General features: G+C 39.2%; 1 protein-coding gene across 7 annotated transcripts in view; it reads left to right on the forward strand.

Moving 5' to 3' along the window:
* The first annotated feature begins 15,306 nt into the window (after positions 1–15,306).
* Positions 15,307–18,673, forward strand: part of kirrel3l (kirre like nephrin family adhesion molecule 3, like) — a 47,017-nt gene continuing 43,650 nt past the window's right edge. For 4 of the 7 annotated variants that reach the window (XM_047359320.1, XM_047359335.1, XM_047359328.1 and 1 more), the window contains exon 1: positions 15,307–15,877. In XM_047359320.1, coding sequence (XP_047215276.1) covers positions 15,829–15,877 — 49 coding nt within the window. In that variant the 5' untranslated portion in view covers positions 15,307–15,828. The remainder of the gene's footprint in view (positions 15,878–18,673) is intronic. The other 3 variants (XM_047359342.1, XM_047359350.1, XM_047359358.1) reach the window with 1 other exon arrangement.

Consider the following 18,673-nt stretch of genomic DNA (forward strand, 5'->3'; position numbering starts at 1 on the left):
CTATACCCTGGTGAAAGTTAAGGTAAAAACATAAAAAAATTATATCTTCATTCTAACTGACTCATTCTCCCCGTGCCTCACAATTGCTGGGTTTTCCCCTGAATCAACATCTCTCTCTGCCCGTCCTGCCCAATAAATAATCCTTATTATGCTTCTCACATAAATTGTGTCTCTGGCACCAGGCTCCAATGCATGCTGCCTGGCAGGAAATGGGTGAGAGAGGAGATTGGAGGAGGCTTCTTAAGTTGTAACAGCCTGAGAAACACAAAAGACATTCAGTAGACGCTGTTTCTGTCCCTCATTTTAGACTTCTACCATTATATTTCTCTGTCATCCCCCGCTCAGCATAATAACTCCTGAAAGGTAGATAACTATTAATAGAGTTCATACAGCACTGCAGTTATATGGATTGCCCCACAGCGCTGTGACTAAGTAGAACTGATGTCTCTTGTGACAAGCACTCGTGTTGCTGTCATCCAGGACGTGGAGACACTCTGCATACATTACCGAGTACTGGCTTCCCCCACTCGGTTCTCCCTTTCGGATGGCACCACAGCTGTCCCAAAGTGAATCTCAAATGAAAGGATCTGTCAGGGTTTGTTTGCTGCAGGCCTTGATTTGATGCTGTTACTCTGCTGTTGGAGAGACCGTCTCAGTCTTGAAAACTGAAAGCTGCTGGTGGACAATACTTGCCTAAGGGTTTTCCTGGTGGTGACAGAAGCACATCTTGAGCAAATATTGGGTTCATCCTGATTAGACATTAATAACAGTTTTTGCTTTCTGTGTGTCTATCTGTATCCGTGTCCTCCTCTGAGTTCTCAACACAGACTTCTCGTTGTCTAATATTGGTTGAATTTCTAAATCCTTCTTCCATCTTTCTCTCTAACTTAAGCCAGATGTTCCTCATTCATTTTTCTCATGAGCAGATGCATTTTTAAATAATCCATGACTTTTCAGGCTAGAGGGTTGGAATGGGGGATTTTGTGGGTCTGTAACCCAAGAGTAAAAACCTGCCTTGAAACTCTAAACTAGCATGTCTGGTTATTTATTAGCAGTGAGGGCAACAGAAAGTCAGTTTCAGAAAAATATACTTAGTACCTAACCACAACACTATGCAGACAAAAACACCATCAAACAAAACCAAATGGATATGTGACTATGCAAGATATTGGGTTCATGAGAACCAGACAACACCCAATTTTTAGCAAAATATCTTTGGGAAAACAAGGGCTATCCATTTTTGGCTTTGTTTTGACTAATAGAGTTTTGAAAATCACAAACTGTCTTTTAAACATTCTATATCCAGTGGAGAATAATTCAATTCAGGTTTGAGTTGTTCAGATATTGCTCATCCAATTCTAAGGTTTTCATAATACAGAGGATGAATACAGAGATGAATCTTAAAAGGTAAGAATCTCTGTTTAGAGAAGAGTTATTTAGTTCAGGTTTGGTCATTCATAACATAATTTGGATTTTGTACTAGAAATGATCAAACCCAGCATGAACAAATTTACAAACTGTGAAATATTACAAAAGTTTAGAAAACTCTGAATCAGAAGTTAACAACTAAAGATTACTGTTTCAGGATAATGCTCACAAATATTTGTATATTGTCTGTCTTTCACTATTTTCTTTTCTAAAAGACAAATCATTTATTAGTGCTTGGGATCAACAGGAACCTCTGAGGCAGATGACAACTTTAGCATCATGAGCTTATAATGGTTGGCCTGTCATGGTATTCTTGCTGTGTTAAAGCTGCTGCCACACGTTTTTTGCCATGCATCGTGGCATATTGAAAAACATATGTCTTGAAGTATGTGTGTCGCTTTCAATATGCTTTCATTTTGAGTAGGGTGTGTTTATTGGGATCAATGCTGTAGAAATCAGTGCTCTGTCACATCTGGACTGGGAGCATCACTTTTTCTGGGACATTACTGTGAATTTTTTTATGTGTTTTTTTTTTTAAACTAACTGAATAGAATTTAATGCACTATGAGTACCAAAACGTTATCAGATAATTAATAGCTGAACTGATCAGCTAAGAAGACATGCCGTCAGTTTCACTTTTAGTATCCAGCATGCTGAGGTAAGTGAAGCTTCTGCATGAAATCATATTAGTAATTTGTTGATGTAGTTGTTGGGTCTTTGCTGTGCTGTTAAAGCCCAAGTTACATTCCTTCTGTAGCAGTGCCACAAATGTTCTGCATACCCGGGAGAGCTGCAGCACTCATTCTGCTCAAAAAGTTAAAAAATATCTGGCTTTCTTATCAGGTGATTAAATTAGGAAACTGTATGCTACAGTTTCAAATGCATATTAATACTGGAGTGTTATTTTCCTGTTGCATTGGATCTTCCTAATCAATTGTATTGAAAGGTACACACCCAGTAGTGTGACAAGGTATTACCAATCATTTGTATCTTGTCTGCCACTGTGCTACTGTTTTGTTTTGTTTTTTTTTTTGTTCTATGAAAGCAATGATTTAAGTGTCTTTAATACTTATGCAACCCACAGTAGTAAACTATGTCTCACAACTTAAGAAGACTTAAGAAGTACTTTCTTCTTACTTAAATATAATATTTTAAACCCATTTACATGTAATAAAACCTAAAGGACACACATTAATATCCAGGGCCTATAATATTGACCTACACTTTGTTTACAAAACCAAGAAAAGCTGACACAGCAACAACATAGCACATTGCGAGAAGGACTTCACTTTGAGAAGAAAAATTCTGCTCTAATTTCATTTGGCACGAGATCTCATTACATCCTTAAGATTTTTGTAAAAGTGCCTGTTCCAGATAATGACCGACTCAGGACGGTTTGCTCTCCTTCCATAGGTGTGCTGTATCATTCTGTTTCAGACCTCCCCAACAGCACCTCTTTCTTCAATGTACCACCCATCAACTGTACCAACTGAGAAGAAGACTGACGGCCGACCCGCTCAGGAGGTGTGCAGGCAAGTCGACCAGAACAATAACAAAACTGGAGTCAGAGCTAGAGAGGAGAAGACAGACCCTAATAATGGCCAGGCTGTGGCTTGACATGCTATGAAAAGTGACAGTGGACGAGTCATCCATTATTTATAGCAGTGCAGAGCTCAGTTATTTATTTTTTCAGCAGCGTGAGTAGCAAGGGATCATGGCACAAAACAAGCAGCCAGTCAAGGCCTATTCATGTGATTGTCAGTAGGCAGCGAGGCCAGCTTCATGCTGGAAGTAGCTGTGATTGTATTTGTGGCCTATTGTAGACACTGCATCTCAGACAGTATTCACCTCAACTACTGCTGACTCTGTTTATGTCCCTGTTATTGTCTCCCTTTCATTTCATACATGTATGGACTTAATGTAAAACACCGACTGCTTAAAACAATTTTAGTTAGACACAGGCTATTTACCAGTATTGAACTACAGCTGGGAAGATATGTAATTATATACTGGTCGGATAAGACAAAAATCAGACTCTTTAAACGTCAATTGCACACACTGTTTGGAGGACAAATATCACTAGTATTACCCCTGAAATCTTATAGTAGCAAAAATGTTGGACAGATAATGGTAATAGGCTGTCTTTCAGCAAACGGTATTGGCAGATTTTATTTAGTTGAAAGAAGAAATGAATTAGGACATTTTTGATTGGAATCTGAAAAAGATGAAACAAGAGTGGCTGTTGCCAATGGAGTTGGAATTCAAACTTGTTCACCTCCTCTCATTAAATTATTGGAACAATGGTATAATGTGAAAATGTATTTAAAAATGTCCAACTTTATTTACAGCAGTATATTTTGTTTGATTTTTATGTTTGTGTGGATGACTTGGATTGTCACCAGCCTCTACTGTGACTTTTTTGTCAGTGGTCCAATTAGAAATACGCTTACTAAGAAAACATTAGCATGCTACATTTTCTGTCATACCACTCCTTCAATTTAAATTTCTTCCAATGAGATGCCAGATTGTCTGATCTAGCATTTTTCTCTAGTTATTGAGCAACACAGTAGTACCCCATCCCCATCTGCTGCTGCACACTTTCTGTCAGGTGGCTGAAAGAAGGCTTTTACACTCCTCCCTTGTTTACAAGAAAGACAGACTTGTCCAGTCATGCAAGTAAAATTCAAGAGGAGGCCACCCACCACTCTTAGTAAGGTAAGTCTGTTTATAAGTTCAACTGGGAAACCGGTAGTGGCAAGCGTGTTAAGCAACCAACTGCAGGGTAGCTACTAAAACCAGATAACCTGACTAATTAAACACTTAATATCAACAATTTTTAGTTGTAGTTCCATATAAAAAAATGTATGCAAAAAAGGTATAATAGTCTAAGCACATGAAGACCACCAGATTATTATTAAGCCAACAGCCTGACCACAATGGCAGTGTAATTTACTGGCAGCTTGCAAAGTACATTGTTTCATAACACTAGTGGTCTGTTCCACTAAAGGAGTCATCCTAGAATTGCCTCCAAATATTCATGACATGTACATAAGACCAAGAAATCAAGTGAAACGTTCATCGGGGAATGACAGAATTGCTTATCTGACTATGAAACTAAAGCGCCTTAATCTATGTTTATGGATTAGCAGAGAAGTTAAATAGTTCTGTCCAGTGGACTGGATTACCGTTGTTGTCTCAGATTTTTATCAGAGCTGGGTGGAGCAGTGTGTGTGTGTGTGTGTGTGTCTGAACAAGCCGTAGTACAGTGGAGATACCACAAATGCCAGCAGGGCTTTTCTGGCATACAGGAGCACGCCATGACATCGGGAACAGATGTTGCACATGGCGAGGCCCATCAAGGGACAACAACTCTGCATCAGTGCATGAATATTTTAGACAAATTACTGCTGTACTTACCACTGAAGACACTCTCAGGGTGGCCATGGACCCAATTTGTCTGACTTTAGATTTTAGGGAGGCTATAAATGTTTTGTGAAGTGACAAACTGGGAAAAAAGACACAAAACATTAACCAGAAAAAAATTCTGACATTTCCCTCATCACCACCATTATTATCTGCTGTAATGTCAGATTATAGCTCTTTTCTATTTAGCTGAAAAATCTGTGGGCAATGGCCACATTCCTGTAATCCACACCATTTTTTCTAAGCACAGTTTGAACTAAAAGCCTTAACCTCTCCTTGACCTCTGAGAAAACGAATACCTCAACCTGATCCCCTGAGAGACTTTCATTACAGACAAAAACAGAATCCATGGGGGGCCAGAGTCATATTCTGATATTGGGGCAGTGGACGTGGATTTGATATGAGCCAGGGAATACAGGTCCTTCTCAAAATATTAGCATATTGTGATAAAGTTCATTATTTTCCATAATGTCATGATGATAATTTAACATTCATATATGTTAGATTCATTGCACACTAACTGAAATATTTCAGGTCTTTTATTGTCTTAATACGGATGATTTTGGCATACAGCTCAATGAAACCCAAAATTCCTATCTCACAAAATTAGCATATTTCATCCGACCAATAAAAGAAAAGTGTTTTTAATACAAAAAACGTCAACCTTCAAATAATCATGTACAGTTATGCACTCAATACTTGGTCGGGAATCCTTTTGCAGAAATGACTGCTTCAATGCGGCGTGGCATGGAGGCAATCAGCCTGTGGCACTGCTGAGGTCTTATGGAGGCCCAGGATGCTTCGATAGCGGCCTTTAGCTCATCCAGAGTGTTGGGTCTTGACTCTCTCAACGTTCTCTTCACAATATCCCACAGATTCTCTATGGGGTTCAGGTCAGGAGAGTTGGCAGGCCAATTGAGCACAGTGATACCATGGTCAGTAAACCATTTACCAGTGGTTTTGGCACTGTGAGCAGGTGCCAGGTCGTGCTGAAAAATGAAATCTTCATCTCCATAAAGCTTTTCAGCAGATGGAAGCAAGAAGTGCTCCAAAATCTCCTGATAGCTAGCTGCATTGACCCTGCCCTTGATAAAACACAGTGGACCAACACCAGCAGCTGACACGGCACCCCAGACCATCACTGACTGTGGGTACTTGACACTGGACTTCTGGCATTTTGGCATTTCCTTCTCCCCAGTCTTCCTCCAGATTCTGGCACCTTGATTTCCGAATGACATGCAGAATTTGCTTTCATCCGAAAAAAGTACTTTGGACCAATGAGCAACAGTCCAGTGCTGCTTCTCTGTAACCCAGGACTGGGGAATGCGGCACCTGTAGCCCATTTCCTGCACACGCCTGTGCACGGTGGCTCTGGATGTTTCTACTCCAGACTCAGTCCACTGCTTCCGCAGGTCCCCCAAGGTCTGGAATCGGCCCTTCTCCACAATCTTCCTCAGGGTCCGGTCACCTCTTCTCGTTGTGCAGCGTTTTCTGACACACTTTTTCCTTCCCACAGACTTCCCACTGAGGTGCCTTGATACAGCACTCTGGGAACAGCCTATTCGTTCAGAAATTTCTTTCTGTGTCTTACCCTCTTGCTTGAGGGTGTCAATAGTGGCCTTCTGGACAGCAGTCAGGTCGGCAGTCTTACCCATGATTGGGGTTTTGAGTGATGAACCAGGCTGGGAGTTTTAAAGGCCTCAGGAATCTTTTGCAGGTGTTTAGAGTTAACTCGTTGATTCAGATGATTAGGTTCATAGCTCGTTTAGAGAGCCTTTTAATGATATGCTAATTTTGTGAGATAGGAATTTTGGGTTTTCATGAGCTGTATGCCAAAATCATCCGTATTAAGACAATGAAAGACCTGAAATATTTCAGTTAGTGTGCAATGAATCTAAAATATATGAATGTTAAATTTTCATCATGACATTATGGAAAATAATTAACTTTATCACAATATGCTAATTTTTTGAGAAGGACCTGTAGTCCTGTACAGTGTAGAGCAAGCCCCAGGTCTGTGTTGGGCTTTAATGGCTCTTCTCCTGCCCCTCAATCACACATAAAGAAACTGCTTAATTGCAAATTTCAAGCCAGTGCAGAGGACTGACGTCATATTATTGAAGACGGGTTTTGAATTGCTCACTAGCTGAGCAGATGGATTCCACTGCCTTGCAAAGGAATGCTGTGTGTTCTCGTGAGTTATGAGGCTGTAGCACAGTTAGAGTTATGGTTGACACAGCTCTACATTCAATATCACAATTACAGTAAAAGCTGGTGTAATGTTCCTCATACGGATAGCACCCTAAACCTCAAACCCTTCTATTAACCAAAATACTGCAGTAGAAGCAAAATGTTAATCAGGCACTTTTAACATTTTAGAAGCTTACTCTACATAGAGCAAAAGTCTTTTGTGTTGTTTGAACTCAAACCTTGATGATTTTGTTTTTTCAGTAGTAGAATATCAATAATCCATCTTTCTCAAACACACAACCTATGTAAATATTTAAAAAATGCAACTGCGTTTTTAGTCTTTGCAACTCAACCATGACACTTTTAATTTGTTTAAAGTATCGAACATTTTACTCCACTGTTCATATCCACAGTATTTTATCCAGCTAGCACTTACATATGGGGCCCATATGCACAGGAATGAGCAAAAGAATGTGCCCCATATAAGAAATTCAGTGGCTTACATAACGGTCAAATGTTGTTTGTTCATTTAGCTTTAATGCATGACAACACTGGGAAAAACGTGGGACCCATGTGGGTCCTAGAAGTGTTGCAAAATTTTAACTATCTTATTAATCATTTTAGACGAGTGGTCTACAAAAGTTGTCCAACAGGCAATACTGAGGTGAGTTGTATCTAATCAACCCAAATAGGTTTCACACAAGAAGCTTATTATGAGCCCAGGCCCAAATAGTATCCATTCATATGAGGAAAATCCTTATAGGGCCCAGATATACATGTTGGCTGGGTAACTAGATGTATTAATTTATAGTACAGGTGTTTTTAAAATGGATATAATTTTCCTCATCTAATTATTGAGTAAAAAATTAATTGAAGATGAATAACAGTCATTAAGATGCATCGCCTTGGATTGAAGGAATTTTTTATACATTTTATCTAAAACTATGTGAGATGAAATGGGAATGAAAGTATATCAGATGTTTTCATTTAACCGAAGGAGAATTTTGTTGCCGACGTCTACCCACTTTCTGTGTATGTGTACAGATTAAATGCTTCCCATCTTGCTTTCTTTTTTTTTTAAGTAGCAACTTTGCTTCATTGTTTACCTTGTAAAAGCAAGGCATTTTGCGGCTGATCATTGCAAAGTCCATCTTATTAGTTAAACTCAGAGAATTGGAAAAAGAAAAATTCAATGTTATGCCACAATAGATTAATTTATTAAAAAAGGCTTTTTAAGCATTTTTGTCAGAGGTGCCAAACAATGTGGAGGGCACTGTGTTTCCTAATATATGATGATTCTCTAGGTATCACCAAAAACCTTGTCAAATTACACAGTAGATGGAAATCTACGCTTAAAACATTAATTTTAAGTAAATACCAGATTATGGTAACCAAAATGTATTCCTACAAATTACAAGCTAAAGACTAGTTTTAATTTAAATAACAAATGTGTAAAAACAATATAAAAAATTTTAGCCAGCCAGCCAGACAGACAATCTTTTATACTTTTTTATACTTTTATACTATTTTTTATACTTGTTAAAGAAGATTGACAACACTATCAAATGTAAATCCGTCTGGGCATTACTGTGGTTTTTTTGATAGTTTTACTGAACTTCATTTCACCCTAACCTTTCATTTCTAATTGGTACGATAAGGTATACAAATTATTTTTGTGGATTTAAGTGTGTGCCAAGAGGCATGGCTTTCTATTCCGTAAAAACCAAGATTCTTCAGGGGCCCACTTTAAAATGAACAGCTTTGCTACTAAATATAATTAAAAGTGTCAATTATTTTCAATAAAATATATTTTTGGCTCAATGCACACTGTAAATTTAGTTTCAAAGTGTTCCAATATGTAAAGTTTGGTGCCACTGTCAATTATTGTTAATCAATATAAACTTGTCAACCTGTCTGTCAATACCCAGACGAAGAGAAGAAAATAACCAAATTTTGCCTCCGACTTTTTGGCAGCCATCGTTTCTGTTAACGTGAGCATGTCCAATAGGTGGCTCTGGGGTAAATTTACTCTTAAGCTATTGATACTTCACATTACCTCCGTTTTCAACACATTATCATCTCCTCCCCTCTTATTTTCCTTTCTAACCTGTTAAACTTTTTCACCCCCTTGTCCTGAAACCGTCGCATATGGGTTTGTTTTTGTCAAAGTAGTGTGTTTTCATTAATTATGCAGATCAATTGCCATGGAATTGTTCAAATCTCATACTGAGTTTATCTTATTATGTTACAGATCTGAAAACGTATTACACTGAGATTAAATAGATTTTTCTTCTGACATCCATTTGGGCCAATTGACTCATAAAATCTAACAGATTACAACAATTTATTTTAATGCTGTATAAAAACCTAAATGTTAGGTTATGTACATAAATGTTTTGTTGTTTGAAAGCATTTGGTAAAACTTTTAAGCTGGATTTCTTTTATTGAAATATAAGTAGAGTATGTTAAAAAAAAAATCTTTAAATTGTTGGTTGTTAAAGTGGGTGTGCCCCCAGGTAAATATTGACTCATGGTTCATATGAAATGTCCCATAACAGACAACATTCCTATGCACTGTTAAGCCCCATTCATGGTTTAAATATTCAGATGCTTACAGACAGTCTTATGTCCATCTTCTGCATTTATTTCGTATGCATTTTAGTCAGAAAGCTGCTGGATGCCTCCCAAATACAACAAACTGCACAATGCCATGGTAACTGTGGGGGCAGTGTGGCACAATATAGTGTTCATCCAATCACTGAAAGTGCAAAGAAGAAGAAGAACAGTATTAAGTATCAAGATTTTCTCCACAGTTGCTGTGTTTTCTATCATCCTCTGAATATAGAAGTTAACACAGAATAGGCCTCTAGTGGCTAAATGTCTAACAATCATGTAAACTTAATTGACTGAAAGTATTGAAAGCGAGGACAATGACTCTTGACAATACGAGAAATTGGAAGACCTATACATGAAGGTAAAGGGTGTAAAAGGTGCATAAATTAGCCGTTTTGAGTCAGCAAACTGTAAAAGTATGAAATGGATTACTGGCAAACTAACCAGCAGCCCTACCAGGGGGTATGAAACATCTAGGAGGTGGGTACAAATTTACCTGGGGTCGGATTTTTATTTCATACCCATAAAAGTCAGGTACGACGAAAACTGCAAAGGCACAAAATGGCGAAAGAGCATGTGATCACTTGTTTGAACCACTAAGAGAAAACTAAATTAGGTAAATATGACAATACAAAATGGTGGGAAGGGACAAAGTGACAGCGCCTGGGTTGAAATTTGGGATAGAATTTGGCAAAGAGGCAAGTTTACCTGGAGCCATATTAATCACATATTCTTACTAACAAAGGATCACGAACAAGTGATGATGTCTTATCATCTTCTAGTTGTAGCAGGGGTACCTTTAAGGATAACTGTTGAAACTGAGATTCAGCCTAAAACATTTAACAGAGAAACCGAATGCTATATTAGAAATAGAAGGCAGATCTCTTTTATTGTCCCTCAGTGGGGAAATTCAGGCATACCAGCAGCAAAGTGACAGGGAAATGGAAGCATGCAGATCCACAAAAAGATAAAAATGTCAGTCATTCATTTTCTACCGCTTATTCCATAGTAGGTCACGGGGGAGCTGGTGCCTATCTCCAGCAGTCTATGGGTGGGAGGCGGGGTACACCTTGGACAGGTTGCCAGTCCATCACAGGGCACCACACAAACAACCATGCACACACTCATTCATACACCTAAGGGCAATTTAGAGTGACCAATTAACCTAACAGGCATGTCTTTGGACTGTGGGAGGAAGCCAGAGTACCCAGTGAGAACCCACACATGCACAGGGAGAACATGCAAACTCCATGCAGAAGACCCCTGGCTGGGAATTGAACCCAGGACCTTCTTGCTGCAAGGCAACAGTGCTACCAACTGCACCACCGTGCAGCCCAAATGTTATAACGGAAAATAAGAAACAGTACAGTAAGGACAAATTTACAACTTAAGAAAATACACACTGTACAGTTATCAAAAACTGTATATTCAGGGTCTAAGAAATTTGCATCTGAGTAGGATAAAATAAAATGTACATGTATATATATATATCGACACTGCCATTAACACCAAACTCAATCCACCAAACTGCATTCAGATCGTTTTAGACTATACCATGCACGCTGCAAAAGGGGATTCATCACCCTAAATGTTGATAGAGGAGAAACTTGTTTTTTTGTTCACTGTAGTAACAGCACATCATTTCGACACATTAAGTGCATTTCACATAAAATGCTGTGTTGCCAAGTAGTCCTCATTTTGCATATTACTGAGACCACTCTTTTGTAAAATTTACATTAAGTGCTGCTTCGTCTATTTAAATGGATGAACCACCCGTGGAATGCAAAACATTTTTCTTTCATTTACAACTATGCGAGGCTTTCCAACAACATTAGAGAATTTTGGACCAAAACAAAACTCACATTCCTAAACTTCTTTCATATGCTTTGCTGAGTTCACTTTTTAGGAAATATCTTTCTTTTGCTGTTGTAATGAGCTTGATGTTCAGTTTAATATGGTTTATGTTCGTATGAATACATGGAATGTTGGGTGACTGTGGCTCAGTAGGAAGAGTAGTTGTCTTGCAATTGGAAGGTTGTGGGTTCGATTCCAGCTTCCTCCTGCTGTATGTCAATGTGCCCCTGGGCAAGGCATTTAACCTCAAGTTGCCTACCGATCGGTGTATGAATGTGTGAGCGTTAGTGAGTGCGATTGGGTGAATGTGGCTCTAGTGTAAAGCGCTTTGAGCGGTCTGTATGACTGGAAAGGCACTATATAAATTCAGTCCATTTATTTACCATTTACATTGAATGTTATCCACTTTAAATGAGAGAAAAAAGCAAAGGATTGTAATTCTTCGACCCAGAATGCCCCTCACAGTGACTGACATCTCTTTTTTAATTGACCCCAGGTCATTTGCAGAGTGGGATAATATTTTGTTAAAATATTCTTATTTCCCCGTGAATCGCATTTCCATATGTTTCCACTTCATGCCTTATTTATTACCTCCTTACAATTACCATGCAAACAATGTTTTAACTGTCATACCCTTTCTCCCTCTGAACAGTTTAGTAAATATCAAACCATATTTAATATTAATAAACCCACAGCTGAAAACTCCCTTTTTCACCTATAAATTATTCATACACTCAAAAGCTCGGGGAGTTTGGGCGCCTCCATTTAATGCCACCGAGGCCAGTATAACTAAGACTATTGGCTCAAAGTAATGCTGTGGCATGTGTCATCTGTTTTGCCTCATCTTCCTGTCCATCTGTGTGAGCCATAGGAGACCATGCATTTCAATCACAGCATCATGCATAGTGACAGACATTACACAATGGATGTTGATTTTATTAGCACTGCACAACTGGTGAAGGTTCCCTGCTGTTTTACTGCACACACAAAGCACGCCTTCAGTGACTGATTGACAGTTTCACACATGCACCCTTTGCCTGATACTCACACCAACACTTTTGTGTGTGTGTTAGTGTGTGTGATTGATGACTTACTTCTTGTGATTCACTTTTAAAGCATTTAAAAGTGTACATCACATCTGAAATGACTTAAGTAAAAACATCAAGTAAGCATCTATTTCCACACATGAACACACATACACAGACACGCTCATTTACCCACGTGCTCAGTCACACTAACCTGGGTTGGCTTCCCAGCTGTGCAAGCTGTTTCTTCCATCAACATGTGTTTACTGGCAGGGGACCCTTATGTTTGCATTACAGGGAGGCAATAAACAGGAAGGCCAACCCTGGGGTTTAAAAACTGCATTTGGGAGGGGGGAGCCTGATGATGACCGAGCCCTAATCACTATATGGTTCAATGTTTAACTTAATAAAAAAAAATCGGTTTGTGTTTGTATGTGTTGGTGTGTGTTTGTGAGCATGTGGTGTATGTTTTCAGAAATTCATATGTCCTCAGTGTCCAACTCGAAGATCTTTGATGAATTTTTCACAGTCTTACAGAGCTTGAATCACCTGGATGAGTTAACAGGGCACATGTTATTCATGTGAGCATTTATATGTGTGTGCGTGAGGAGGTGCCTATAAGGAGGGTTGGGTTCACATTAAATTAACTTCAGTCTTTCCTTAATAAAATATACCAATGAAAGACTGTTTAACCAGATGACTGCAAGGCCTATTATTTTGACTAATCAATAGATCCTTGAATAAGTAATGAACAACATCAAAGAAAAAGAAGACTACAAACAGCCAGATGCAAATAACAGACAGCAGTGTTTTCATCTCTTATAAAAAGGTTTTTGTTGGAGTATAGTAATAATGCTTCAGTTCGTTTGTGTTCCTCTTATTATCTACTGCACAGGGACAAACAACTGTTAACTGAAAAGAGGTAAATTACAAACTTACAGGTTAAAACTAATTTAAAATCTCTAAAACAGTTTTCTTTGCAATCAAATGATCACCGAAAAAAGGCAACAATAACCAAAAAGATTGCTGGAATTTGTCAGTTTTTACAAAGCTATCCCTGTCCCTATCAGTACAAACTAATATCAGTGGGTTTGGTCCTAATTGATGGCCTTTAGATGTCCAGGGTATCACACATAAGCATCCCAAACATTGTAATACCCAAGACATGCTTGCAAACATATTGATGCAAAATATTTTTGTAGCTTTGGTTAAAGAAGCCTGTCTAAAAATCTTCATTGTTCCAGGTAAGCTACTGGCTCCAGGATCTGAAAGTAGTAAGAACATTGTTTTACTATAAATCAGCCACGACCAGATGCTTCTCACAAGATTTCTAACAGAGGAGTCAAGACAATCATCAAAAACTTCTAAAATGACTCAGAGAAAGAAAAGCTGCTACAATGGCCACGTCAGTCACCTGACCAACTGGAAAGCAATGTAAAGAAAAAAAGATCAGAGTGCATATAGAAGGACCCCAGCCCAGAACCTTCGAGATTTAAAGACAGTTTTTGAGGAAGTGTCAGTATTGGGCCATTCCGGAAGCTTAATGTTAGTCTGCTTTATCTATTACAAAACCAGTTGTGTTGAGTGAATTGGATCTTTTTCCAACTGGAATACATAATCATGTCCAAGTTTTAACTGTCTGACCCAAAATGAATCAGAATCATTAGAATGTTCAGAAACAACACTGAAATCAACCAAAGCCTAGGCTTCCATTAAATGAAAGGTTTTGTAAAACCAGGGTCACACTTTACCATAAAGCCAGTTGTGTATTGAGATGAACTGAGGACACTGACTAAGAAAAAAACATTTGCTCCAAAATTGTGATCTTCAACCTTTATGGAAATCTGCAGCTGGATAATCTAAATGCCTCATGAAGAAATGTTTCCGGGTAAAAAAAAAAAAGGGAAAGATTTAACTTTTTATTCACAATGACAAGAATATTTGGAGAAGTCAGCATTTGGTTTTTTAACTAAAGAACACAAAGCATGGTGACAGCATTGTCATGCTGTGGGTTTACTTTGCTGCTTTGGGTGCAGATGGACAAGGGAAGTGGAATATTAAAGATTGAGGACTACCACTGAATTCTTCAACGTCTCTTTAAATCAACAGCTGAATGCTTGAAACCTCCTAGGATGCCTGTTCAATCAGAACTGGTTTTGAAAGCTAACATCAAGCTTCCGAAATGGACCTCAACACTATCGAAACTTGTGGAATGTACTTAAAAGCTGAGTCCATGGCAGGCAACCAACCAGTTTAAATGAACTCCACCAGTTCTAATAGAAGTGATCAAATATTCAGTAAGAATGGGACTTTTTTGCTGCAAGGTAATAGAGCAACATCTGACCAGGTTTTAAATTAATCAAGAAAAATTAAATGGCATCGAAGTCAACTGACTAATATGCTGAAAATTTGACAACCCCGCTTATTCATAAATAATTAGGACCATTGCTATTATACCACTCGGAAATTAAAAGTGACTTGGCTAGAATTAAATACAGAGCAGTTTAGGTTTTTCTTTCATTCCTAAACAAACTTTACAATTAGTCTTCTTCCAACTAAACATGATTGCGCAGTCATTTAACAAAGATGCACCGTTTTTAAAACGTTCCTCCTGGCGCCTGCTCGGCCAATTTTTTGCCCCTGGGGGCATGGGCCCCCGGGAGATGGAAGGGGGTGATGCACCCTCCGGGGGAAGCATCTGAGGCAGAGGGGTCCTCCGAGTCAGCTCCTGCCAGATTTGTTGAACCCAACCACCAGATGATTGTCAGAGCGCATTTCCAATTGGGAAGAGGGAGTGAGAGGTAAAGCGAGGAGACCCGTCTGGGGGGGGAGGCAGAGAGTGAGAGGTACAGTCAGAGCAGTCTTCAGAGAGACAACTTCACCGGGATTGTTGTCACTGCGCGCTGTGGTGGAGGATAGATCGCTTTCGAGCGTCTCCGAGGCAGCAACAGCAGCAGCATGCTGGAGAAGACTTAAAAGTGGACCATGGATGAAGCTTAACTGAAACGCCCGAATCATTGATACTCTACCCGAAAGCGGAAAAGGAGGCTAGAGCCAGCGAAGCAAGGAATAGACACTGGAGAATGAGCTGATGCTGCGGGAAAGTTACCAACTATGGAGATCTACAGCTAAGTGAGAGTTTACGCACTGATTGGACCGTTCAGAGTCATTTCTCCACGCTGGATGCGGTTAAAGACAGATTTCGGTGCGCTTTTTCCTCTGATTTTGGTGCCGCGGTGGACACAGCCAGCTCTGTCGGCATAGATTTTTTCACGCAGCACAGTCATTGGGCAGGATGTCTGCAATTATTTCCCTATACCTCATCTTTTGCCTTATGGGGACAGGTAAGATGGGTTTGTTTTATTGTATTTTGTAATTTAGCATGCAGGTTTGTATTGATGGAAGGGGATGATTACTGCTCCATATGGTGCTGCGTCAAGTCGCCTCAGTGCTCTGGTCTGCTGCAATGCTACATTTCACTGCTATTATTGGCCAGTAAATGTTTGATCACTTATTCCAAAAAAGAAGAAACTATCTGCATCAAAGGGTTTCACTTCATGTATGCCCGAGTGAAAAATGGCAATGACTAATTTGGGTTTGTTCTAATGGTCTCTGTTCCTGTGCAAATACAAGATCTCTGTTATAAGCAGGGACTTTGCGCAGGGTTACGGCTTCGGGGCGCACCTACATAAAGTGTAACTCAGGCGTAATTCTTAAAGCAAACACAAAACAGTAGATTCAGACTGCAGAACATGTGTGGGAGTCAGTTCGGAACCCAAAAGCATGGATCAAACGAAGGAAATGAACGGGACAAAGCGAGTCCTGCAAGCGCTGATGGTGCACCAGGCACGGCTCCATATCCCTTCAACACTACAAAGTTAATCAGCGGTTCCTCGCGATGATTTTCATCTAAGAAAAGATTAACTGCTGCGAAATGTAGTCTGGGTGTAGATCCTGGGTACAAATAGAGAAAAGGCGCATAGGTGTGGATGCAGCGGGGCACATAGAGAGTGATGTGGAGGGATGGAAGGAGGGGAGAGGGAGTCTGCGTGGATCGGAAGAGTTAGTGGGATAGTCAAATTGGGAGAGAGGGTTTGTTTTTCTTAAAGCGAGCAGAGACACAAAGCACCTGTCTCTTCACCCCTCCTCTTTTGCTCTTTGTTTGTGGAATTGACTTAACGCGGGATTTATGAGCCATCCTGGCAAAACGCGCACACCGAGCTTTAAATAAATATAAAAAATATATTATCACGGTGTTTTTTTTATGAAATGGACGAGTTTTCTGCATTTGGAAATGCAAGTAAATATGTCTACGAGCACATTTAGGTTAAACGTATCATTCTTGTTCTGTGCTGGGTTTATAAGAATTTACAGAAGTATAAACATCAGGATCAACAAGCTGCTCAGAGCCGGCCCAAGGGATAAGCAAACTAAGCTGCTGCTTAGGGCCCTCCAGGCTAGCCCCTAGGAGCCCTCTCACACAAAATGTAGATATCAAAACGTGAAGTTTGTAGATGCATATAAAAGGAAAAGTTAAAAGACTTGACATTTCATAAAACTTTACATTTAAATTCCTTTCGGTTTTACAAGCACTGACAAATGCAGGAATCATATAGAAGGAAATATTTGTTAATTTGTCATATTAAATGTCATTTTGTCATTTATTTCTGCTGCTCGTGTTTGTGTTAAAGTCTCATTTCGTGGGGAATGTAACTGCAAACCCATCAGTAAATAAATGTCTATTGATACTTTAATTCTCTAATAATAATCAATCACCCTACTTAGTCTGCATTGAAACACTATGAAAACCAAAAAATTAAATCAGAGAAACAACATCTCCAGTATTTATTTACTGTTATTGATTAAATAAATGCTTTATTCTGGAATCTGGTTCCCAAATGAAATTTTGCTAAGAATCCCAATCTTGGGTTGGATAGTCCTGTAATATCATGTGGTTTCAACTAGTTTCAAAAGTGGAAAAAATTCCATGACAGCGATTAAAAGTCCTTTTGACATGATGCTAGAAAACGTCTTGAAATGACCAGAGGTTTCTTCAGCTGCATGTAGTACAGAGTAATACTCTCCATCCCACGACTGTTGATGCACACTGCTGGCCAGGTGGCTAAATAATGGCTGCAACACTTCTTCCTAGGTAATAACAAAGACAAATTTGGCTCTTTGGGATGCAAAAAACAGGGACATTTATGTTGTGGAAACCAAAGGACCCCTTATCACTTTTATTTAGTTAGTGATGTTTTCAATCTCCAGTAGGCAAACAAGATCTGTGTCTGTAAAGAAGCCAACTGTAGGTACATGAGTAGATAGCCTGATTATTAACCAGCTAAAATCAGATTGCTATGCTCCCAGTGTATACCAAGTAAGGAGAAAAACAGTGAGAAAAAAAAATAAAAGTTAAAAAAGAATTCTGAGCAGCTTAGCACAATTACCTGACCACTGCCACTATACTTACCAGGTGTTTGTTTTCTATATTTTTGCTTATGTATGAGAAAAAAATAAAATTATCATGTTTTTACTCAATCTCATGCCCATGCATGCATAGAGTTAACACTTTAATAACACTTTAAAATAAACAAATTAATTTTAGGTCATAGGGAATACACAACAGCACCGACACAGATCTTCTCTTAGAGGGACAGATGATGGAATCACAGTATAAAATCTAAGTCCTTTTGGCAGCATTTGTAGTTTCTTGCATGAATCACTTTCCCCCTGCACCTCTCAACAAATGGCAAAGTTTGCCCAAATGGCCATTTGCCGCGCGCATATGTCTTCACCTCCAGCCCCCAGTTCCACATGGTTTTGTCATTATTCAAAAGCCCAAGAGAAGGGACAAGACACCAGTAAACCTCCACTCCCTGACAAACCAGCAGCAGCTGGATGAGAAGAAGTCAAAGCCAGACAGTGGCATATATCCCCTGACCTAAACCCCTTTGCACACTGGAAACACTCACATCTCTCTCATGCTCTCTAAACACACAAATAAACACAAATAATGAAAATGGTAACAGCTGTCCTAATTAGAACCTAAGAGACTCTAGACCTCATGTACTGGGTCACTCTTTAAGGCACAGATGCTAAAAATTGGTTGCACTCATAAATGTATCCAACTTTAACTCGTA

Source organism: Girardinichthys multiradiatus, chromosome 3, assembly GCF_021462225.1.
Source record: "Girardinichthys multiradiatus isolate DD_20200921_A chromosome 3, DD_fGirMul_XY1, whole genome shotgun sequence".
Taxonomy (NCBI): domain Eukaryota; kingdom Metazoa; phylum Chordata; class Actinopteri; order Cyprinodontiformes; family Goodeidae; genus Girardinichthys; species Girardinichthys multiradiatus.